At 39.5% G+C, this 26846-nt stretch overlaps 1 protein-coding gene across 5 annotated transcripts in view; it reads left to right on the top strand.

Annotated features, from left to right (window-relative positions):
• The window catches only part of fgf12a (fibroblast growth factor 12a), a 79986-nt gene that overhangs the window by 38984 nt on the left and 14156 nt on the right, over window positions 1-26846 (top strand). For all 5 annotated transcript variants that reach the window (XM_079614284.1, XM_079614283.1, XM_079614281.1 and 2 more), the window contains one exon: window positions 6942-7045. In XM_079614284.1, coding sequence (XP_079470410.1) covers window positions 6942-7045 — 104 coding nt within the window. The remainder of the gene's footprint in view (window positions 1-6941; window positions 7046-26846) is intronic.

Here is a 26846-nt window from a genome sequence, read left to right as displayed (position 1 = left end):
CTTTTGTGAAGGTGACGCAAGGTGACAGGGACAGCCCAAAAGAGAGGACCTTGTACTGGTATGCCTGATCCTTGAAAGCAAACCAAATAAATGGTCTGTGTTGAGGCAGAATCGTGACATGAATGTATGCTTCAGGTCTATCCTTCAGGTCTAAGGCCGCAAACCAATCTTGATGGCGAACACAAGTCCAAATGCGTTTCTGCGTTAACATCTTGAATGGCAGCTTGTGTAGGGCTTGATTCAAAACCCAATAAAATAAAATAAAGTAACAATTAAGTAGGTAAATACAAACAAGCTGGGCAATGTGCCAAATCCGTGGCCTGGCCACCTGGATTTCACTTTTCCCGGCTAATTCCGATGGGCAGTCCGAGACTCCCTTATATTTAATGCAGTTACTATATTAATAATACAAATTATGGCACATTGGGTAATAAGGTCGTCCCCTGTGTTGAGTCTGCGTGTTTATGTACAACAAAAAATTTTAAATAGAAAAGCGGTTGGATTTCATTTATTCAAATGATTGTTTCTGAAGTCACAAATATACATTGATGATGTCTGAAAAACAAGAAAAATGAACCTTAATCTGGTTTAAATGTTTCATTTTTGCATTTGAGTTGTATGGTCTGAAAACTGAATTGTGAAGTGTTACATGAACAGTTAGCATGAACTAATAATACTTTTAAGCCTTTTTAAATGTTGGCTTATGTACATTTCTACAAATGCCAATTTGTATAGGCTATTAAAATAAAGTTATGTAGCATCTTTAAGAACCAACATGAACAATTGACAAAAGTTTTTTTTTAGCCCCACTCTCTATTCCCCGAAGGTTGCTTGTAATTCACACCCTGACTAAGACACATTGGGGGAATCATTTAGCCTACTAATGCATATACAAAATGCAGAATTAAATTCAATTAATAGAAATCTCATCAAATTTTTTGGTGAATTGTCTCCGATCTAATCATTCTGAATGTGCAAAAATCGTTATTGACTAATCGAAAACCAATGAGTCATGAATTGAATCGATTCACTGTCTTCCCAAAGATTCACAGCCTTAGTCGTAACCCACCACCTTTCTTTAGTATTATGAAGGGCTATAAAACTCTTCCTTCAATTCTGGCTGGAGGGACAGGCTCTATTGCATCCTTCACCAAGAGGACTGCAATCTGCAAACTGCAGGGGCGTCTTTGCCTGCCACCGAGGTAAAAAGGACACCGCTGAATCGAGGTGGGTATCTGGCAATCTGAATCGCATAGCCGTGTCTGACTGTCCTGATGAGCCAGTGCGAAGGGTTGGGGAGCGCTAAACATGCATCCCAAGCTCCCTGCAAGTGGCAACAGAGGGACAATCGTTTTTGACATATCTGCGGCAGGGCAGCGATGCGGAGCGTTGGCCCCCGCGTTGGCCCTTGCTCTCCATCTGTGCAAGCTCTTTAAGGGAAACTGCTCTTTTGCTGAAGCGCCCTGGTAAGAGTGTGCACATTATACCATCACATCGGACTGTTCGCCTTAATCTTCTTTAAGCACAAAGGAGCAACTGTGTGCTAAAAAAGAGAGAGTCCATAATTTCTGTTAGCATCAAGTTTTTCTGAGCTATCTGGTATGCTGACCAGTTGAGACAAATCAGGAAGATTATTTTAAAAGCAATCTTTAGTGTTAGAAGCTCTACCATGGGAAGAAACACCGTATAGGAAGGAGAACAGGCTAATTAACATAAAAAGGCCAAGAACAAACTAAAAGACCCAATACCCAAAGACACAGTAAACCCTCATTCACTATTCCCTACGTTAGTCCACAAATACTGTTCACTTGAAGGCAGAGGTGTGAAGTGCAGGTTCAGAAATAAAAATCCTCCTCAGAATTTTGTTCCAATCACCTGGAATTGCTAATTAGCACAGTTTTTCAGCCAGGAGAACTAATTAGTGAAATCCGCTGGCTGAGTTCATGGGGAGAATAAACATATGGCAGGACTTTTACTTTCTGACCCCTGGACTTTACACCTCTGCTTGAAGGAGTGAATGAAAACGAGTGAGCAAATTCGGACAGCGGCATTGGTTGTACACTCATTATTGCAGTGCATTGTGGGATTGAATAAGCACACTCAATAACATCCACTATGGTTTCGGACACCACTACAAATGGATGTCCCCTCAAATAACACCCTTAGGGGGCAATTTTGGATTCATCTACAGAAAACATGCAGAAAGCGTGACACCATTCGTACCAGTTGAATTGTTCCCACTATTACAAGCAACCAGAAGTTCATAAAGATATGGAGATAATAATAAATAAATGAAAACACAGTTTAGCATTCAGATCAAGCCCACAATAAATTTATCAGAATAATACATTACTTCCACCTTGAAATGACTGACCTTTTGAGCCCTACTGATTATGTTGATGAGAATCAACTCCTGAGATCAATTCCTGAATTACCGTTCTATTGAAGCTGTCAGCAGATCAGAGAGAGAAATGCTCACAGAATATCACATGCACCATGACTGGTGCAGTTCCCGATACTACAGAGCACCCTCGTTTAAATGTATAGCTTTAACTTAAAAAAGGTGGTATAGGCGGGCACCCAAGTAAGATTTAAACTGATGTAATTTAAATGAAATGATATTAGAGTTAAAAAAAAAACTTTTTAAATTACTATATTCAATTAATACATTAAAGGGGCTATAAACTGTTTTATAATCTTTCCGGGGGTGCACTTATAATATCAGTATGATTTTTACATCAAAAATGTTCATAATTTAGAAAGACATTTTTCCTACCTTGAATTTAGCCCTCTGTTAAAGTCTGATGTGAGACTTTCAGTGTAAACGCCCATTTCTGTGATTGGCTAACATCTTTGCATATGAAATAGCTAAGTGTGGAACTCTTTCGAAAACCTTTGGCACGTTTTTTCTATTACAGCTCTCAATGTTAACTAATCGTGTTAAAAGTGTTGAGTGTTGATTAGTGTCTGAGGTCTGAGCTCCGCTCCATAGAGGCCCTGTTGGATAACGTCCTCCAACGACAATCTTTACTCCTCTCACGTGTGGATTTACTACATCCAATGTCCAAACCCGGCGTCACAGATGATGCCGCCAAAGTCCCCGCTGGTGCTGTTACTATGTCTGATCCACTTAACACCTGGATAACAGTACGGGCGAAGGATGGCCGTCGGGGTTCTCTTCCCCTTTTTCTCCGGTTGATGATGATAACCTCCTCACTCTTTCAAACTATTATGCACCGCTAGAAACACTTCAAGGGGATGGCCTTGAGGTTGAGGTTGCGAGTTCCCCATCACACTCTGCCATGGCCATCGCATCTAGAGCCCCGGCCGAGAAGTCAAGTGCCGGGTGCTGGCCTAACTCTCCGCGGCTGGGAAAAACTTCCATCTTCAAATCGAGAAAGCGGCTCATCTCTCCTATTTCGATAGACAGATGTGAAAAGCGCCGTCGTTGCCTCTCTTCATCCGAAGCTAGTGGCGACACTGGATGTGTTCCACTGGTGTTTTCACCTGCAGCGGATGATGGAGGCTACTCTGCGTCGAGTGATGACGTCATACACCTGGCGCCCCTTTCTAAACTTGCGACAACTGCTGGCGCTGAGCCAGCAACGTCCCCTAGCTTTCAGGAGTTTCAGTCTCCTATTCTGCACACTAACCAATGCTTTCATCATAACTAACAGTGCAAACACAATGTAAATAAGAGATTCGTTGATTATAACGGGAGTTTTTGGTGAAAGTCCAGAACTCAGTCACTGACAAACCTGCGCTGTTTGATTGACAGCTCCAGCGATTGTAAAGGGAGCGTTCCTTGATCTCTTTCTATAAATAATTTAATCACTTTATTTTTTCTTAAACAGATTATTTTCATTTTACTAAGAACAATTGTGTGAAGTTGATCATTTAGTCACTGGTTTGATTAACACATAGACAAAGAACATCTGACAGAACATGAATCATTACATATCAGGAATAACTGTTCACAGATCAGCCATTAGAATGAACACAGTTACTTACATGTTGTCGCATTACTGTCGAGTCCATATCGTAAAAGTCTCTTTGCAAAGCCTGCGCCGAAATTGCGACGGATTTACCAAAGTATCCACAGTGAAATGTACCGAATATAAATAAATAATGCTCAACTGAGACATTCACATTGTTGAAAATAAATAAGCACATTCCTAGCATTAATGTTATTTTAGTCCAGTGACCCTGTATCGCTCTTCTCTCCTCGTCTCACTAACACACCAGTGGGCGGGGCCAAAGACGCGACGACTGCCGCTTTGAAACAATCTGTATATTATAAAAAGCGCTATATAAATAAAGGTGACTTGACTTATATGTCAAAAGTGCAAGGAAAATTTTATTTTTTCCATTCATGACACTTTAACATATGGGTTTAGACTGAGCTTAACAATAGCAAATTTCAGCATCTGTGTTCAAATAATGCAAATTTGATGATTCATGTTTTGTGGAGGCACCATAGATCACATATGATTACAAACTGTCTGCTAGTCAATAATATTACAATCTGATGATGTGGGACAGTCCAGTCCTGTTCCCCTCCATCAAAATGATTCAAATTGGTTGTCATCAGACGGAAGCACTTAAGAAACCATTTTGTAAAACGGATGTGCTCAAAATTACCATCAAATAACCTAGCGCATTTCAAATCCCTCTTAGTTATTTGAAAACGTTTGCCATTGATTAATCATTAATGTCAAGGTAATCTGACTGTCTGCGTTTAGTCGTTAATCATAAGTAAAAAAAGGTTTGTCAAAATGCAGTAACTATGACAGCGTCTTCTCTCAGACACACATTAGGAACAGAGGACTGACTCTTTAGATGTCTGCTTCTTGGTGCTTCACTTTGAGATTTCTGTCTATAAATTATCAGTCTCGATCCTACCATTCCTGAAACCCATGTGTTGCGTTTCAGAACAGCCTGTCCTAGCACATTACAGTAAGATTCTTCAGTACTGTACAGTCATTACTGTAAGTCTGCTTAGACTTGACTCATCAACAAAATAAGCATTCAAAAAATGACCAATTTTTTTGTCTTTTATATACACAAATGCTGGGTTGTTTCAACCCAATTTTGGGTACAATATGGACAAACCTAAACGTTGGGTTAAAAATGTAATGTAAAAATGTAACCCAACGGCTGGGTTTGTCCATATTTTACCCAAAATTGGGTGGAAACAACCCAGCATTTTTTAGAGTGTACATACAACAACCAATGTAAAATAAAATGTTTCCAGTTTCACATTCAGCTGTGTCTGAATCAAAATTCATCTGTCCAATCAAAATGCCCTCTGTTAATGACCTTCCCCCTATTACACCTGCAACTAACTCACTCTAAAAAATGCTGGGTTGTTTCAACCCAATTTTGGGTCAGATATGGACAAACCCAGCCGCTGGGTTACATTTTTAACCCAACGTTTGGGCTTGTCTATATTTGACCCAAAATTTGTTTGAAACAACCCAGCATTTTTGGCATATATTAATTTAAAAAAAAATGTTTTAATGGGGACAGCACCTTCAAAATGTCCAACCAAACTTACAGTTTTAATCGCAAGTACAATGCACTCGTTATTTAGAATGCCATTATTTTTGTACTAGTTTAATATTGCTTTGAAGAAGTTACTTTTTAATAGTATTATGTAGTTCAGCTACTTTTCAAAAGGGTAGACTAACTGTATTGAACTACTTGCTTTAGATTTTCAAAGAAGCTTCAGCACAAATAGAAACTGAGAGACCCACTGAAGTATTCACAGCTTTTCAGGCAAATTTACACCAAAGCGCAGCAGGCACTGATTTTTATCAAGTGAGATTGAATCCCCTCATGATTCAATAATGGGCATGCTGGCACCCTTTCAAGCCACAATACTGAGCATCAGCAAACTGGGCTCATTCCTTCACTTGAAAACTATATAGAAGGAGGAAGACTGCGTTGCCCCATTAATCTATGGTAATGCACATTTTTTGTCATGTCTACCAAATACAGATGACTTGAGCAGGTAACATTAGTTTTATGTCTACATTTTGTCCATGACTTTTAGTCATGTGCACATTATACCTGTTTTTGAATCTCCAACTATGCCAACTAAAGATTATCAATGAATTTGAACAAAATGGTAGATGTGGGGTAAAGTGTGCCAGGTGCTTCTTTGCTTCTAAGCTGCAGCTGAGGATCCAAATCTATGAAATGCTACGACAGTGGCCTGGTTGAAAAATATGAAAATATGACAGTTTTTGTTTATTTATTTTTATTTGAGACTGCAGACAAAAAACTCAAAATAATAAAAAGAAAATGATCAAGTACTTTTCTCACAAGGTTATTGAACAGTACCTCTCATCCTCACAAAGGGAAAATGCAAGGAGAGCCGTATTTCATATTTGTCTGCAAACTTGTTCCTAGGAATGTGGGACACTATTGATTTGTTCTGTCCGATCAAGGATATTTAACTTTTGTTCTATCAAGATTTTTTTTTTTCTTCTAAGAATGAAAAAACAAAATGTTGGACATGTTTCCCTTTCGAGGGAGCTCGACACTGCATCATAGTGTTCGCACTAGATATTTAGGAACTCGGTTTATGAGCTAGCCAGCAGGGTGGTCCCTGAGAATCCATTTGTTCCCCTAGCCGTCGCGTACGTCCTGCCGCTCTGGGGTGCGTTTCCCAAAAGCATCGTTAGCCAACTATGGTCGCAAGTTCCATTGAACTCTATTGGTAACAACAGAACTTGCGATCATAGTTGGCTTTGGGAAACGCACCCCTGGTTCATTTTGACGGCGCGGACAACGCCAGAGCCTGAGCAGCGCTCCCATTCTCCGTCTTTTATTAGATAGAACTGTTAAACAAAGAATTAGATTAGCACTGTTTCTAGTGTGGTTCTAGCAGTGCCAAACATATTGTTACATAACATGTCCTCCTTATTTTTCCCTAGCTCTTTTCAACCTCATCCCTGTCGGCTTAAGAGTGGTGGCCATTCAGGGAGTCAAAGGAGGTTTCTACATCGGCATGAATGCGGAGGGCTTCCTCTACAGCTCAGTAAGATTCCCCTTGATCAGTCTGCATGCCTGTGTGCGTGTCTAAACACGGAGGAATGCTGCATGCAGTGCACACTGTATTCTTGCAGCTCATTTATATTTATACATGTACTCTGTGAGCTCAGCTTCATTAGCACAAAAAAAAGTGAAAAGTGCTGCATTCCCACCGAGAAACCTTGTCTTTGCTATCGTTAAACCCTCGCAGTGTAAAATTCAGAAAAAGGGCTGCTTTTAGCATGGCTTAACAGCGTGACAGGAACTGTGTTCCCTGTAGGCTTCAGTTGAGTTACGGTGGATGACAGGCATATGTTCTTGCCCCCACAGTCAGCAGTTGAGCAGGTTTGTGGAAAAGTGTCGGAGTGAGTTACTGACTTCTGACAGATTATATAACGGCTGGTCACAGGACTCTTAATCCTGTTAAAGACAATCTAAGAAGAAAGGAATAAATTAATTCCCTGTTACCATTGCCATGAGGTTGGTTGGGCATTGATTCGTTTTAGGCCATATTAATGTTCAGCAAATCAAAAATTACATAATTTAAAAGCTAATGATAAACTCTTTACTGTGCATAAACTGTATATTAAATAAATACTTCGAAGAACAAAAAGAAGTAGGAAATTAAGTGCACAAATCATGTAACAAAATTGACATGGTTCAGAATAATGATTTTTAAAGACAATTGTTTTTTTTTGAGAAGTGGGATATGTCTGGTATTTTATGTCCGTAGCACAAACTGACCAATAGATGAGCTTTTGTATTTGAAATGCTTATAAACTCATTACCGTTAATGGCAGAAATAACGTGCATGCAAAATTTGTTGGCTTCACGCCATAAAAAGATAAAAAGCCATTTAAAATAAACAAGCAGAAGTAGAACGTGCACCAAAAGCAACAGGGCTCAAGTGGCTTCACTTGAGTAATAATTAAGACCCTTAAACATTATGAAACAGATTATTAAGTAGCATCTCAATTAGGCAACAAATCAATATGAATGTCTTTTTTTAATTAAATTTACTGATGGATTAAAAATAGTGGTTCAAGAGCAAGATATGACTGGGATGTTACCAAGCAGTGAGCAGATGGCCTTTACTCATCAAGTCTACACTCTAAAAAATGCTGGGTTATTTTAACCCAATTTTGGGTAAAATATGGTCAAACCCAAATGTTGGGTTAAAAATGTAATTATAAAATGTAACCCAACGGCTGAGTTTGTCCATATTTGACCCAAAGTTGGGTTAAAACAACCCAGCATTTTTTAGAGTGTAGTAGTTCAGATTGACATATTGCTAAAGTAGGAGGAACATATTAAAGAATGTGGCTTTGAAACAACATCGATTTTTAAATAAATGGAGAAAAACACTCCCTTGCTATTTATATTGTCTCCCTTTTGGTGCCCATGATGTGTATTTAACTTCCTGAAATAAAACCGAAGATCAGATGGTTTCACAAACATTGGATGCTTTTATTCAATATTTGCCAAGCAATGCCCGTGATTAGATAAGGGGACCGATTCCACAGATTTCTATACGTTTGACTTGTTTAACCTGCTGTACCTCTGCTGCTGTAATGTCTGAATTTCCCTCATGGGATCCATTACGTCCTACAACAGAAGGAGGGCACTTCTCTTTAATAAGTAACCTTTTTTTTTCTTCAGTTTCTTAGCAAGTGCAAGCGCTCAACCATATGCAATGCAGGATGTAGTGTGTCTGGATTGTAGGCTATTCAAGCTACACACATACTTTATATAACAGACTTTTTTAATGACCGAGAAGTAAGTTATCTTAAGGTAACACTTTAGAATACTGTTCCGTCACTAATGAATAACTACACAGGAACAAATAAGTAACACACTATTAACACTTACTATTAACTAACAAGGTTTGAATGTGGTAGTTCACTATTAGCTAATCTAGTTTTTCCTCAGGACTACTGATGCAGGTTAATAATTAACTTGAATAATGCATCATATATTATTAATTCTAAGTAAAGATAATGGTAACCCACTAGTATTGACTCAAATGTAACCAAATCCATTGGAAGGAATTACTATCCACACCCTTACAAAAACCTCAAAAGTATGAAAAAAAATTGTAGTTTTTGACAATGCACGACAATGCACGTGTTCATGTAAACGCGTTTACCCGTTTTCCTTTTTCCATAGCGTTCATAAGCGGCTTAAGAATAAACCGATCATCACAGCTAGATTTTTGCCCCGTACACTGATTTCACCCAGCATGTAAACGCATTAACCTGATGTCTATCGGCTTTTTGAAGTGTGCATGTGTGATATGTGACAGGAACGTGTTCTTACTGTGGATTTAAGCTCTTCCAGCAAGCGTTTTGCGGTAAGGAAGGAGAAAATTTATCGCAAACTCAGACTCTTTCTTGACCCACATTTTTTAAAAAGTGATCTCATCTTGTGCAGCAGAAGAAGAAGTGGAACAGGCAAAATCCTGAATCTAACTGCATGAGAGGATAATATATGAGCCATAAGTTTCACGCTGACATGCAATACTCTTATTTGGTTTTTAATGCTTTATTTGACATCACAACCGACATAACAAATTAAATACTATGAGTCAGAAGCGCAAATTATTACGTTTTGACGTCACTTCCTGGAAATACCACAATTTAATAAAGTCTTGTAAACGTGGTTTACTTTCGTTGTCGGGTTATAGGCTCGCATGTAACCTCGGACAACAGGTTATTTCTATAAGCAACAATGTTTCAGATTAAGTCTTGGAGACGGTGTGAACATCTTCCGTCAACTCGCTTTCTGATTGGGTCCTCGGGGTTCCCCCCACACAAGAGGATTTCTGATCGTAAATATTCAATATGTTGAATATTATGATTCGAGATCGGGGTGGCTCTGACGTTCTCCCGAGCAGATTCAGCCACTCTTAACACTCCTCACACCACAGGAAAATCTGATAAAATAATCTGTAGAACCATCAAGATAATCAGGACTTTACCTTGGATTGTCAGAAGGGGAGAAATTGGTCCAAACTCGCCCCGAATATCTTGTAGTATGTACAGAATTGTGGCTGGACATCAAGCTCCACCCATTATGTCAAGAGAGGGGGAGCTGGACATCAAGCTCCACCCATTATGTCAAGAGGGCTGGACGTCAAGCTCCACCCATTATGTCAAGAGAGGGGGAGCTGGACGTCAAGCTCCGCCCATTGGCTCTGAGCGACCTCTCTCTTCTAGATGAGATTTACAGCAGTCAAAATCTCATATAATTTGTTTAATGCAGTGCGATGGTCTTAGAGGTTTTTAGAAAGTGTAATATTAATAAGATTTCGAGGTTTGAGTAGTGGCCTTTCAACTCATCACCATGTTCCAGACGACTTCCCACACAGTAATATACTCACAGTGCTCTGTCTTCTACTTACAGCAGGATATCATCTCTCTTTTTAGATGTCCTCTGTTGAGGTTATTCAGTCAGACCACCGTCTTTCATTGTTAGTTTCCTTTTGTTAAATTGCTCAGTTATTATAATGATGTTGTAGGAATTTTTACGTTTATGAGACTTTCCCTTTTGGATTATCTTTTGACATGTACATGTTTGAATTTTGATAGTTGTTATTCTCTGTTTAAGGCATATGTCTGAAAGATTTATGCAATGGCGGATGTGAAGGTTAATGTTCTTTACTCCCTTCTCACAACTTGGCTGACTCTACATCAACACATTCCAGTCAATCTCATAAGCTATAATGTTATTGTCTGAAGTTCTGGAGAATTGGAATTTGAAGGAATTAATCGATGTTGTCACTGCAGAGATGCTCCAGGCCTGCAGTTACTTGAGGAAGTTTCCCTTGCTCATTATCTCTGGACCCCTAGAGATATGTTGAGATGAGGTTGTGATGGCTTGCTCCATGAGCTCGGTGAAGTCTTGGCTGTCTTCTCCCTGCTTTAATGATGTAGTTCTTACTTGCTGTGGAAGGCTTTGATCCTTGCTTTGATCCTTGCTGGCTCTGGATTAACCAGCAACCGTCCAAAGCTCGTAGAGCCCCGAGCTATTGCAGAACACGGTCCTATCAATCGTTTTTCTGAATGAAGACAGTTGACTCTCTTATCTTGAGGTGGCGTTTACAATGGCTCTATTTAAAATATTTAGACATTTGAATGCACTCTATGCCTTCAAAAGCAGCACATTGCAAGAACAGATTTGGTGTGAAGCTCTTAGTCAGAGACAAAGCAGTAGATTTTGTAAAGAATTTTTAAAGAGTAAAATTAGGGGTTTCACTTTATTTGGATTGTCCCTTTAACACATTCTGTTGTCTATAAGTAACATTGCCCCTTCATGTCTACTAACTATCATTAGAGTGTTAGTAGAGCATTAGTAGACTGGTAGGGTTAGGGTTAGAATAAGTTGGCATGTAGTTGCAAAGTTACTTATAGTCAGTAGAGTGTCTGTTGGAGGAGCATCACAATAAAGAGTTTGCAGATATTAAGCGGATAGTCTACTTATACTCTAATGAGAGTTAGTTGACATGTAGTTGCACAGTTACTTATAGTTAACAGAATGTTCAAAAGGGACCATCAAAATAAAATGTTACCAAATTATGTTGTTCAGTGGTTTTTTTTTTTTTTTAATTCAAAACAGGAATATATCTTTTAATCTATTTTCAGAATTATTATTTTTATTACTTCTAGAGAGTCCTCCATACATTTAGTCCTGTACAGTAATGCACATGTAAGTCAATTTGTAAGTACCCTAAGCAAAGAATATGCACTTTGAAAGTACAATTTATAACAATAGCATGCTTTAATAAATTATGATCTCTAAATGAGTAGAAAATGTTACATCAGAATCTGAATATTAAAGAATGTGGCTTTGAAACATCATCGATTTGTAATTAAATGGAGAAAAACACTCCCTTGCTATTTATATTGTCTCCCTTTTTGTGCCCATGATGTGTATTTAACTTGCTGAAATAAAACCCAAGATCAGATGGTTTCACAAACATTGGATGCTTTTATTCAATATTTGCCAATGCCCGTGATTAGATAAGGGGACTGATTCCACAGATGTCTATACGTTTGACTTGTTTAGCACCTCTGCTGCTGTAATGTCTGAATTTCCCTCATGGGATCCATTAAGTCTTACCTTTTGGTTTTCCTATTTCACAAAAACAGAAGGAGTGCACTTCTCTTTAATAAGTAACCTTTTTTTTTCTTCATTTTCTTAGCAAGTGCAAGCGCTCAACCATATGCAATGCAGGATGTAGTGTGTCTGGATTGTAGGCTATTCAAGCTACACACATACTTTATATAACAGACTTTTTTAGTGACCGAGAAGTAAGTTCGGTAACACTTTAGAATACTGTTATGTCATTAATGAATAACTAAACAGGAACAAATGAGTAACACACTATTAACACTTACTATTAAGTAACAAGAAACTCTGATTGATTTGAATGTGGTAGTTCACTATTAGCTAATCAGTAACTAGTTTTTTTCCCAGAGGACTACTGATAACTACTATATGCAGGTTCATAATTAACTTGTATAATGCATCATATATTTCTAAATAATAATATAATTCTAAAGTAAGATCATGGTAACCCACCGTTTTTCTGAATGAAGACAGTTAACACTCTTATCTTGAGGTAGCGTTTACAATGGCTCTATAGACTGGTACACTGTAAGTACCCTAAGCAAAAAATATGCACTTTTAAAGTACATTTTACTACAATAGCATGCTTTAATAAATTATGATCTCTCCATGAGTAGAAAATGTTACATCAGAATCTGAGATGTTTGAAAGTCTGAAAGTGCTACAGTGCTAAAGGGCTACAATACAGTCTCATCACCACATATTCAACATAATTCAGTAATTTAATTAAAATATCTATGTGAAATGTGAAATATCTAAACAAATATGCGTTTTAATTGACTGTGTCCTTTACAGTGGACAGATGTATTTTCAGTTATGGAATGTAAACTACAACAACTGGATAAATAATTACTGAATAAAAGTGTTCCTTAGATATGTTTCTACTGCAAAAATGTCAGCCATGCTGAATGTATGTTGTCATTAATAAAAACACATTGACAAATAAAGGGCACAGTCATATAGAATTATGGGAAAGGGTCAAAGGTGATCACCATGATGGCTATTAAAGAATGGTGTGAAGTGCGAAGTGTAAAGAATGACTATTGAAATCTGTTCACTGAAGTGATTCTGCATCAGAGGGTTAAAATAAATCTGGCTACTTCACACTGGCTCCCACTGATGTGACACCAAGATAGTCAGAACCCTGTAGTAAGTATAATCTACACATTTTTATAATTACTTATTTTCTTTAGCACCTTAAATCAAGCCCATGGGTGTCCAGTCCTGCAGAGTTAGCTCCAGCATGCCCCAACACACTTGCTTGGAAGTTTCTAGCTGTAATGATTATGCTACATATTAAGGCACGAAGATGAAGATAAAGGTTCAAACAGTATTTAGTAATATCCACAGGGTAATTTTCACACGAATAACAGCAAGCAAACACAACCATATTTAAACGAGACAAGGGTGAACTGAAAACACAGGACTAAATACACAGACAAATGAGATGATTAACGATGACACAGCTGACAGTGGTGACAAATCAAATTAGAAACCATGACGACAAACTAGTTGCAGGAAAAGGTCAAACTGAGTCCAAACAGGGTGATATTGTGACATTTTGCCCCCCTCTCGGAAGGCGTGACCTTGCGCCGTAGAAGAGTTGAAGGAGAGAGGGGGCTTTGGAGGTGGACGAGGAGCAGGCGAAGGGCTGGTAAGAGGGGCAGGCAAAGGGCTGGTGAGAGCAGGCAGACAGACAGGCAGAAGACCAAGGAGGTGAAGATGGTGGGTTCGACCAGGGGGTGGACTTGAGCAGGGATGGTCTGCTGATAGCGGACCAGGCCACAGCTAGGACAGCGTCCCACGGTGGTGTTGCTGGTGGGAGGAGCCATGTTGGTCAGGGTCTCCACACCACCCTGGGGAGGAGTGGAGGTAACGGAGCCCATGGAGGAGGAGCCCTAGGCGCAGACAGACAGCAGAAGGAAAGGAGTGATGCTGGTGGTCCCTTTGTCCATGACGGAGCTGTTCCGACGACCCCCCGAGATGGAAACAGGGTACCGGAGGGCTGAGGTGGAGCTGGAACTACTGAGGACTGTGGCATAGCTTGAGCGAAAGTGGAGCCAAACGGAGCCGTAGGGGTGGAGGGCTAGAGAGCAGCGAACGGCCTGCAAGTCTGTGGTGATGTGATGGCGATGTCTGATCCAGGTGGAGCTGATGGCCTGAGGGAGTCCAGTGGAGCCGAAAGCTCGATGGTCGCTGTTGGAGTTGAGGGAGGAAGGAGCAAAGGCAGAGGAGTCAAAATGACGGGCCGAGGTAGCACGACGGGATCTGAGGCCGGAGGCGGAGCCACAGGATCTCCAGGCACAGGAGAATCTGGCTCACAGTGAGCAGGCCCCAGGTTTTGCAGCGCCACTGAGAAAAGGCTGATGAGGAACTGAGGGACTGATGGGAGACAGCGAGGACTGGGTATCAGGCGTGGCTGAGGGCTGGAGAAGGGAGTGATGATGAACAGTGGGATTGGCGGAAAACAAAAAAATTATTGTAAAAAGTCAGGAGAGGAGGCAGGAGAGGGAGGCTGGGCAGGACCAGCTCGTTCAAATTAGAGCAGACAGGCTCGGGAGGGATTAAAAAGGGTAGGGGTTTTTACTCTCCAAAATCTTTGCCTCTAGCAGGTCGATGGCTTCTTGATCTTGTTTGGATCTAGTAGCAAGTTTCTCACTCCTGTAGGGCCGTACATCGAGTTGCCACAGTTTTTCAATATGTCTGAACAGTTCATTGGAAGGGGAACTAATTGATATGTTGAGACATTGTTTGGTGAGTAGTGGATGTTGCACAAGCTTAGCAGGCCCTTGGACTGTCCAGCCTTGTCTTGTCTTCACTGCTGCCAGTCCACTGGGAGGACCCAAGCGTACAGGCTCAATCGGGGTAACTAAGTTAGGATAGTCAAGCCAATTAATAGGAGGGGCTGAACACTGTCAAAGGAAGGGATTGGCAGCCCTCTGTGGTGTCTGTATTTATTCTGTAGGGTTGCAGCTGGACATGTGTTTGTCCCAATTGGTTTGCAGTAAATGTCCTGTATATCTTAAAGACCCTTTGAGGCTGACAGGCTGGAGAGATGGTGAAGGACACTGAAGTACTATGTATGACTCTCATGTCCTGTCTAACAGTTCTCAGAGCAAAGTCTTCTGGTTTTCTATGTAGCTTTAGTTTCTGAGCAGTTTCTTGCAAAAGGATGGTGCATTCTGAGCCATCATCCAAAATGGCAAATGTCTCAAGGGTATGTTCTCCATTCCGATTAATTATATTTATGACCTTTAACAGTACCTGACTGCAGCCTAATGGTCGGTCTAGGTACAAGACCTCATTGGTGTTGTTGACAAGACAAGTGTTCTTATTGACTCTCTCATTCAACTCTTGAAGTACCTTGATATGTTTGCCCTTGCATACAGTTGGTTTTCAAACAACTGCGCTGCCTGATGAGCTTGACCACAACGCCAGCATCTCTTATTAGTTTTCCTCTAGTTCGTTTTCAGTTCTTTGGTGAGCTGGCTGAAATTTTGGCACTGATTCAAATAATGCTAGGTATTTGTGCAGTAGGGGCATAACATTTTCGGGTTGTCCTTAGGTTTAGCTACACTCGAACTGGACTCTCCCTGTTGGTCTAGCATACCTACCAATGCTCTGACTTTCAATGCAAACCTTTAGAATCCACTGGCATCATGGCTACGGATAGAAGGGTAATCCATTTCATCAGCAATTTGCCGCAAGGCTAACTGGTGTGATTGCCCATATTGCTCAGCCATGGTATCTGAATAGGGCCTACTGGAATTGATGTAGGAGTCTGTAATGAGAGGAGCATCCTCAAACTTCAAGTGTTCCAAGATAAATTGATTTTTAAATATCTCGGTAGCATCCTCAGGTAGAAGATTGTCTAATGATACCTCCAGTCATGCAAATTCCTGTGGGTCTCCCTTGGTGAAGTCAGGGATTGTGGGTATAGGGCCTCTGTCTATCTTCTATAACTGAGGGTAGTCAGAATGCTGTCCTGTGTCTCTATAGAATGGCATGTTGGCGGTATAGAATAGTTATGCGCCCTCTGTGGTGGAGTTGTTGCCATAGGGTACCTTGAGGAAGATTGATCTTTATTCCCTAATTTCTGCAGGCTAGTGATTATTTCATCCACCAAATCATATATTTTGTGTCTAGGAGGGGTGGTATATTCATTGGGCGGGGAAGGATGTCATCATCCACTACAGGATGTGTCAGCAGTAGCCAGTCTTAATATTCTGGTAAACGGGCATGGCTTGATGGTAACAGGGCTCTGTCATATGGCAAAGTCACTGCTCTTTGGTGGATTGAGGAGCCTCTGATAATACCCATTTGCTGTTGCATATCTAACACTGTAGATTGTAGTTGTTAATGTTCTTGTTAAAGCTGCTGCATCATTTTCAGAATCTCCGATACATCCTCCGTTGTAACTGGGTGAGATACAGGTGTGCTTTCATATCTTGGTCCAGTGGGTGGTGAACGACTAATGGCTTTCCGGTCTGTCCACATGGCCTCGTCAGGATGCAATGAAGATCTTTAAGGCAAATTAAATACTTACCATTCATAAAATAACATAGATAAACAATTTAAATAGTTAAAAATACATTAGAACATATCCAGAAGTCATATTATTCACTTTTGTTATCTTATCTGTAAATTATTTAACTTTGGTCAGACAAGGATTCAAACCCGCAGCAGTAGCATCAATGACATAGACAGCGCCTGCCCTGCATAACAGAATGACAAGGCACTTTTCTTAGCGCACTCGACAATATGGTAACACTTTATTTCGATAGTCCACTTTAGACATTCTACTAACTATAAGTAACTTTGCAACTACATGTCAACTAACTGTCATTAGATTAGTAATAGACTCTCTGCTTAATATCAGCTAAAACTTTATTTTGATGGTCCCCCAACAGACATTCTACTGACTATAAGTAATTTGGCAACTACAAGTCAACTTATTCTCCTAACCCGAACCCTAACACCTAACCCTAACCTAACAGTCTACTGACAGTCTACTACAGTCTACTAATACTCTAATGAGAGTTAGTTGACATGTAGTTGAAAAGTTACTTATAGTTAGTAGAATGTCTAAAGTGGACTATCAAAATAAAGTGTAACCGACAAGATTAACAATTAGTATATGCTAGGGGTGTAACAATATATCGGGCCGTATTTTAACGATCTGAATTGTAAGTATCAAACGCAAAATGCAAGTAACTTTGAGGGCAGATCTCGACGCAAATCTAAAATGGGTTGGTCTGAAGTAGCTACATTACTCATAGGTGTGGTTTGGGCGTAACATACAATAAACCAATCAGAGCGTCATCTCACATTCCCTTTAAGAGCAGACATGCTTGTTCCATGGCGGATTGCTATTATAATGGTGGATTTGCCAGATGCACGCAACTTACATGATGGTAAAGGTGATTTAGCAATCTTCAGAATTTTGTTTCCTGGTTCTTGACGGACAACCCACTTTGTCAGATGTCCTTATATACCGATGTGTCTTGCCACTATTGATCAAGCAGGTTTGATCCGTCATTACTACAATTAGCCTCAATTATTTGGGTAAATGTGTAAACTAGATTTATGCCTATTTTTTCACATCTTCATGGACACCACAATGATTTCCCTCGTGTGGTAATATTTTTCCTTGTAATTATGTATGGTTTGCAAAAATGGGAACTGCTGTATCTATGTAGATGAGTTAGGCAAAGTTGTGCACGCACTACATTATGGCCAAGCATGTGCCCTTAAAATAGCATCTGAATAACGTGCCAGTGACTTTAGACTAGGTTTTTATTGGTCTGTGGTGGAATTTTTTTCGGAAACAACAAAATAGCTCCAGGGAACGTTTGCGCCGGAACACGCCTCCTCTTTTCGCTGAACCGCAAGTTCATTCCTTAATTCACTGACATGCGTCTGTGGAGGGAAAAGTCTGCTGTGCGTCGGGTGCAAAATAGGGCCCATCATGTCACAATATATCGCAATACAAAAATGCAACAATATGTATCGTGGATAGTGACATGAAGATTGTCAAGTCAAGTCAAGTCATCTTTATTTATATAGCGCTTTTTACAATACAGATTGTATCAAAGCAGCTTCACAGTGATAACATGAAAATAATACAAAAAAACAATTTCATCATCATCCACCTTTAAGGCAGATCTATAATATTGTTGAATATTAAATGTCCCCAACTAAGCAAGCCAGAAGGTAAGGCAACAGCGGCAAGGAACCAAAACTCCATCAGGTGACAGAACGGAGAAAAAAACCTTGGGAGAACCCAGGCTCAGTCGGGGGCCAGTTCTCCTCTGGCCAATGAGTGAACAGTGTATGAAGTTCAGAATGAATCAGAGTATTTGTCCAGTTCCGGTTGGTTGAAGTCGGAGTGGAGAGGAGGAGAGACTGGTTGACACTTCAGGTCAGCGGCGTCGTCGTCGTGTCCTGGCGCTGGTCCTTCATCAGATCTGGATACGGCCTGGTTCCGGTGGACAGCAGTAAACCTCGGGATAGACAGAGAGACTAATATTAGCGTAGACGCCATCCTTATTATGATGTACCAAGTACATCAGGATTTACGGGAAGTGTTCCCGGTCCCGGCTGTTCTAAACTATGCAGCCTAATTATATAAGTCTATAATGTGTTATGTGTATGCTAGGCCGAAGAGATGTGTTTTTAGTCTAGATTTGAACTGACAGAGTGTGTCTGCTTCCCGGACAATGGTAGGAAGACTGTTCCAAAGTTTTGGTGCTAAGTAGGAAAAGGATCTACCGCCAGCAGTCGATTTTGATATTCTAGGTATTATTAACTGGCCGGAATTTTGAGATCGCAGTAGACGTGAAGGACTATAATGCGTTAAGAGCTCGCTCAAGTACTGCGGAGCTAAACCATTTAGTGCTTTGTAAGTGATCAGCAATATTTTAAAATTTATACGATGTTTAATAGGCAGCCAATGCAGTGTTGACAGAACGGGGCTAATATGGTCATACTTCCTGGTTCTAGTAAGAACTCGAGCTGCTGCGTTTTGAACTAGCTGTAGTTTGTTTATTAAGCGTGCAGGGCAGCCACCCAGTAGAGCATTACAATAATCTAGCCTTGAGGTCATAAACGCATGAACTAATTGTTCTGCATTATTCATTGAGAGCATATGACGTAATTTAGATATATTTCTAAGATGGAAGAAAGCGGTTTTACAGATACTAGACACGTGACTTTCAAATGAAAGATTGGTATCAAAGAGCACACCCAGGTTCCTAACCGACGACGAAGACTTAACAGAGCAGCCATCAAGTGTTAGACAGTACTCTAGGTTATTACGTGTGGAAGTTTTTTGTCCAATAATTAGAATCTCTGTTTTTTCTGAATTTAGTAGTAGGAAATTACTAGTCATCCAATTTTTTATATCAGCTATGCATTCCGTTAATTTTGTGAATTGGTAGGTTTCGTTAGGTTTTGAAGAAATATACAGCTGAGTATCGTCGGCATAACAGTGAAAGCTAATTCCATGTTTCCTAATGATATCTCCTAATGGTAGCATATACAGAGTGAATAGCAGCGGTCCTAGTACTGAGCCTTGTGGTACGCCATACTGAACTTGTGATTGATAAGACATCTCTTCATTTACTGCTACAAACTGATAACGGTCAGATAAGTATGATTTAAACCATGCTAGTGCAATTCCACTAATGCCAACATAATGTTCGAGTCTATTTAAAAGGATGTTGTGGTCAATGGTGTCAAATGCAGCACTAAGATCCAGTAATACTAATAGAGAGATACAACCACGATCGGATGATAAGAGCAAATCATTTGTGACTCTAACGAGAGCTGTCTCGGTACTATGGTACGGTCTAAATCCGGACTGAAAATCCTCGCAGATATCATTTCTTTCAAGAAAGGAACACAGTTGTGAGGATACTGCTTTTTCTAATATCTTTGACAGAAATGGCAGATTAGAGATCGGCCTGTAATTGACTAGTTTTGTAGGATCAAGTTGCTGTTTTTTAACAAGCGGTTTAATCATAGCTAGCTTAAAGGTTTTTGGTACGTATCCTAGAGACAAAGATGAATTAATGATATTAAGAAGAGGATCTATGACATCTGGAAGCATCTCTTTCAGCAGCTTAGTCGGTATAGGGTCTAACATGCACGTTGTGGATTTAGATGATTTGACGAGTTTGCAAAATTCTTCCTCTCCTATAGCAATGAATGAATCAAATTTTCCCTCAGGGAGACTACAATGCACTTCCTGATGCGATACTGTATTAGACGGTTGCATAGTTATAATTTTGTCCCTGATATTATCGATCTTATAAGTGAAGAAGTTCATAAAGTCATTACTGCTGTGTTTCTTGGAAGCTTCTGGGCTTGAAGCTTTCTTTTTCGTTAGTTTAGCCACTGTTTCAAATAAATACCTAGGATTATGTTTATTTTCTTCTAATAGGGTTGAAAAATAAGCAGATCTAGCAGCTTTTAAAGCCTCTCTGTAAGCAATCGAGCTCTCCTTCCATGAAATCCGAAACACCTCTAGTTTTGTTTTCTTCCAGTTGCGCTCCATTTTTCTGGCTGCTCTCTTAAGGGCCTGAGTGTGCTCGTTGTGCCACGGCGTTGGACTATGTTCTTTAATCTTCTTTAAGCGCAGCGGAGCAACTGTGTCTAAAGTGCTGGAAAAGAGAGAGTTAAAAGTTTCTGTTGCAATATCAAGTTCTTCTAAGCTATCCGGGATGCTGAGATGATGAAACTGATTAGGAAGATTATTGATAAAGCAATCTTTAGTAGCAGAAGTAATCGGTCTAACATATTTATAACACGGAGTCGGCTTTGCAGCCTTGGCTAAATGTAATTTACACGAGACTAGATAGTGATCTGAGATGTCATCACTCTGTTGCAGTATTTCAACGGCATCAACATCTATTCCATGTGATAGTATTAGATCTAGAGTATGATTACGACAATGAGTCGGTCCTGACACGTGTTGTCTAACTCCAATTGAGTTTATAATGTCTTTAAATGCCAATCCCAATGCATCTTTTTCATTATCTATGTGTATATTAAAGTCACCAACAATTAGTACTTTATCTGCAGCCAATACTAATTCTGATAGAAAGTCCGCAAATTCTTTGATAAAGTCTGTATGGTGCCCTGGTGGCCTGTATACAGTAGCCAGCAGAATTTTCAAACGTGATTTATCATTTACACTATATATTTTTACATTAAGCACCAACACTTCAAAAGAATTATATTTACAACTAGATTTCTTAGTGGTTTTGAAAATATTACTATAAATTACAGCAACACCTCCTCCTTTGCGTTTCAGACGAGGTTCATGTTTATAACCGTAATCTTGTGGGGTTGACTCATTTAAAGCAATGTAATCGTTTGGTTTTAGCCAGGTTTCTGTTAAACACAGCACATCTAGGTTATAATCTGTAATCATATCATTAACTATTAGCGCTTTTGAAGTAAGAGATCGAATATTCAGCAACCCAAGCTTTATCATTTGCTCATTTGTATTATATCTATTTTTTATTTGTTGAAGATCAATAAAATTTTTAACCTTAGATGGGTTTGAAAGTATTTTTGATTTCCAAGTTCGGGGAACAGACACAGTCTCTATATGATGATATCTAGGTGAAAGAGGCTCTATGTGATGGGATTTATCTGACCTTAGTGACGTGAGGCCGCTAGCAGACGGTCGGTTAAGCCAGTCTGTCTGCTTCCTGACCTGAGGCCCAGATTGTCATGTTTTATCTCTAAGACTATGAGCCAAATTACTAGAGAGAAGAGCAGCACCATCCCAAGAGGGATGAATACCATCTCTTTTCAACAGGTCAGGTTTGCCCCAAAAACTTTTCCAATTGTCTATGAATTCTATATTATTTCGTGGACACCACCCAGACAGCCAGCCATTGAGTGAACACAATCTACTTACTATCTCATCACTTCAGCGAACAGGAAGGGGGCCAGAGCAAATTACAGTGCTTGACATTGTGTATGGTTCACCTAAAATAAAACTTACTGTGTGAGGGAAAAATATCACTTTTTCAGAGTTTTTAGTGTCAGTACTACATTAAACTATATATAAGGTTGAATATAGTGTATAATAATGCAATGGGGGGACATTTGTGGGTTTTTCTGATAATGCCAAGTGGCTTATGTTACTAGTAAAAAGTGGCCTGCATTATTTTAAACATATCTAGTCAGGGACAGAGTGCAAGCATATTCGTCTAAAATAATTCTGTATTTTCAGCTTCAGAATCATGAATTTTTTTATTCTGGTGTCACCATTATCCTGTGGATTGGATTCCCAGCACCAAGTCCAAGCCTATTCATTTACAACCACAATGTAATATCAAATTTAGCACAGTAAATGTTTTGTTAACTTTTACCATATGTCAGTCAGTCAGTCATATTTATTTATAGAGCACATTTAAAAACAACAGCTGTTGGCCAAAGTGCTGTACAACATGTAAGCAAGTATCCTAATGAATAAACAAAACCACAGATAAACAATACACAATACAATACAATACAATACCACTATGCCCACTTATGACCATAAGCAGCGGTAAATAAGTGGGTTTTAAGCAAAGATTTAAAATCAATGTATGTTGGAGCGGTCTTTATATGAGATGGCAGATTGTTCCAAAGCTGTGGAGCGGCCACTGAAAAGGCACGATCTCCTTTTAATTTTAGACGTGTTCTTGGAACAGTCAGCTGTAAACTGCTGGTTGACCTGAGATTTCTAAAAACATTATGGTGGAATGAAAGGAGATCAGAGATGTATGGAGGAGCCAGTCCATGCAATCCCTTATAAACGAACAGTAGTGTTTTGAACTCAATACGATGTTTAACTGGCAGCCGATGGAGAGAGAACAATACTGGCGAAATATGTTCTCTTTTCCTTGTTCCTGTCAACAATCTAGCAGCAGCATTTTGGACTAGTTGAAGACGTGACAGTAGGGACTGTGAGACACCCAAGTACAGTACAGTAATCTAATCTTGATGAAATAAAAGCATGTATCACAGACTCCATGTCTTTGGGTGTTAAAAATGCCTTAATTTTCGCAATATTCTTCAACTGATAAAAACAACTTTTGACCACACTGTTGATCTGTTTGTTAAAAGTCAGAGCAGAGTCAAAAGTAACACCCAGATTGTGAACATATGAATGGAGATTGTCAGATAAAGGTCCCAATTTACTGGCAACAACCTCTGTTAAAGTAGATGAGCCAAAAATTAAAACTTCCGTCTTAGAATCGTTTAGCTGAAGGAAGTTGGCAGCCATCCACTGTTTAACGTCTCTTAAACAATCCAATACACACTGCAAACTAGAGTCATCCTTTGGATGTAAAGGGACATAACACTGAGTATCATCTGCATAGCAGTGGTATGATACATTATACTTGCTAAAAAATAGTATACAATGGAAGCATGTATAAGGAGAATAAAACAAGACCCAGAATCGAGCCCTGCGGAACCCCATATAAAACTGGTGCACGAGATGATGGGTAATTTCCTGTCTCTACTGAGAAGGTTCGATCCTTTAAATATGAGGCAAACCTGTTCAAAGCACAACCTTGGATCCCAATTTGCTTTAAACGATTTAAAAGAATGCCATGATCGAGAGTGTCAAATGCCGCGCTAAGATCCAGCAGAATTAAAACAGCACATTTACCGGAGTCAACAATCAGAAATAAGTCATTTATTACTTTAAGCAGTGCAGTCTCTGTACTGTGCTGTGATCTAAAACCAGATTGATATTTATCCAAAATACCATTATCCTGTAAGAAAGAAGAAAGCTGATTGAACACAACCTTCTCCAAAACTTTTGACAAAAATGGTAATTTAGAGATGGGACGATAGTTATTCAAAACTGTTGGATCAAGGTTTGGCTTTTTGAGCAGCGGCTGCACAATGGCATGTTTAAAGTAAGATGGAACTAACCCACTAACTAAGCTACTATTGATTATTGACAGTAAGCTAGGACTAATAAAATCGAGTATATCTGATAAAAGGCGAGGATAAATAACATCCAGTGAGCAAAAGGTGAGCTTCATTTGTTGAAAAATGTGTTTCAGATGACTATGAGACACTGGAGAGAACTCAGATAAATTTGTTAAAATCTGTGACGGAGTTGACTGAGGTAGGTCCAAAGAAGAAGAGTCCAAAATATATGATCTTATAGAACCAATTTTGTCGCAAAAAAACTTAAGGAAGTTTTCGCAGGCCGTAGGAGAGGGATCAGGATATAAATTAGAATTCAACACCTTATTTATAGTATTAAATAGTATTTTCGGGCTGTGTGCGTTTTTAGCAATGAGCTCTGAAAAATATTTTGCTTTTGCAAACTTAACGACTTTTTGATATTGGATCATACAATCTCTAACACAATCAAGTCAAGTCAAGTCATCTTTATTTATATAGCGCTTTTTACAATACAGTTTGTATCAAAGCAGCTTCACAGTGATAACATGAAAATAATGCAACAAATAATTTCATCATCGTCCACCTTTAAGGCAGATCTATAATATTGTTGAATATTAAATGTCCCCAACTAAGCAAGCCAGAAGGTAAGGCAACAGCGGCAAGGAACCAAAACTCCATCAGGTGACAGAATGGAGAAAAAAACCTTGGGAGAACCCAGGCTCAGTCGGGGGCCAGTTCTCCTCTGGCCAATGAGTGAACAGTGTATGAAGTTCAGAATGAATCAGAGTATTTGTCCAGTTCCGGTTGGTTGAAGTCGGAGTGGAGAGGAGGAGAGACTGGTTGACACTTCAGGTCAGCGGCGTCGTCGTCGTGTCCTGGCGCTGGTCCTTCATCAGATCTGGATACGGCCTGGTTCCGGTGGACAGCAGTAAACCTCGGGATAGACAGAGAGACTAATATTAGCGTAGACGCCATCCTTCTTATGATGTACCAAGTACATCAGGATTACGGGAAGTGTTCCCGGTCCCGGCTGTTCTAAACTATGCAGCCTAATTATATAAGTCTATAATGTGTTATGTGTATGCTAGGCCGAAGAGATGTGTTTTTAGTCTAGATTTGAACTGACAGAGTGTGTCTGCTTCCCGGACAATGGTAGGAAGACTGTTCCAAAGTTTTGGTGCTAAGTAGGAAAAGGATCTACTGCCAGCAGTCGATTTTGATATTCTAGGTATTATTAACTGGCCGGAATTTTAAGATCGCAGTAGACGTGAAGGACTATAATGCATTAAGAGCTCGCTCAAGTACTGCGGAGCTAAACCATTTAGTGCTTTGTAAGTGATCAGCAATATTTAAAAATGTATACGATGTTTAATAGGCAGCCAATGCAGTGTTGACAGAACAGGGCTAATATGGTCATACTTCCTGGTTCTAGTAAGAACTCGAGCTGCTGCGTTTTGAACTAGCTGTAGTTTGTTTATTAAGCGTGCAGGGCAACCACCCAGTAGAGCATTACAATAATCTAGCCTTGAGGTCATAAACGCATGAACTAATTGTTCTGCATTATTCATTGAGAGCATATGACGTAATTTAGATATATTTTAAGATGGAAGAAAGCGGTTTTACAGATACTAGACACATGACTTTCAAATGAAAGATTGGTATCAAAGAGCACACCCAGGTTCCTAACCGACGACGAAGACTTAACAGAGCAGCCATCAAGTGTTAGACAGTACTCTAGGTTATTACGTGTGGAAGTTTTTTGTCCAATAATTAGAATCTCTGTTTTTTCTGAATTTAGTAGTAGGAAATTACTAGTCATCCATTTTTTTATATCAGCTATGCATTCCGTTAATTTTGTGAATTGGTAGGTTTCGTTAGGTTTTGAAGAAATATACAGCTGAGTATCGTCGGCATAACAGTGAAAGCTAATTCCATGTTTCCTAATGATATCTCCTAATGGTAGCATATACAGAGTGAACAGCAGCGGTCCTAGTACTGAGCCTTGTGGTACGCCATACTGAACTTGTGATTGATAAGACATCTCTTCATTTACTGCTACAAACTGATAACGGTCAGATTTACCATAAGATATTTGTAATTTGTCCCTCTTCCACTTCCTTTCAGCTTTTCTCCATTTCTGTCTAATAACCCTAGTATCGTCATTAAACCAAGGGTGTGCACAACTTCTAGTTCTCTTCAGTTTAAACGGGGCAACAACATTCAGTATGCTTGAACATAACATATTGAACATATTCACTAACTCATCTAGGTTTGCTCCAAGACAGTTTGACTCAGTTTTTGGGGAACTAATATAAGCATCTAGGATTTTTTCAGATGTAGATGAGTTAAAAGAGCGAGCATACCGGGCTACCGGCACATAGAGTGGTTCAGGACTAGGAATATCTATATTAAAATAAATAATCTTATGATCAGACTGAAAAAATTATTTGATAACTACGTTGCTGACTGAAAAGCCATATGATAAGATCAAGTCAAGTGTGTGCCCTTGTTTATGAGTAGGACCAAGAACAGACTGTGTAAGATTAAAAGTATCAATAGTTTGAAGAAATTCCTTAACCATCGGTTTAGAAGGACAACAAACATGTATGTTAAAATCGCCCAATATCAAAATCCTATCTGCATTTGGCACAACAGAAGATAAAAAATCTGAAAATTCATCTTTAAAATCCTTGTTATATTATATCTGTAAACTAATATACATAAAAATGAATTACAGCCATCTTTCTTAAATT

The sequence above is a fragment of the Phoxinus phoxinus genome (genome assembly GCF_949152265.1).
Source record: "Phoxinus phoxinus genome assembly, chromosome: 5".
NCBI lineage: Eukaryota > Metazoa > Chordata > Actinopteri > Cypriniformes > Leuciscidae > Phoxinus > Phoxinus phoxinus.
Note: the sequence above shows the minus strand (reverse complement) of the source record. Positions and strands in the feature narration are given on the sequence as shown.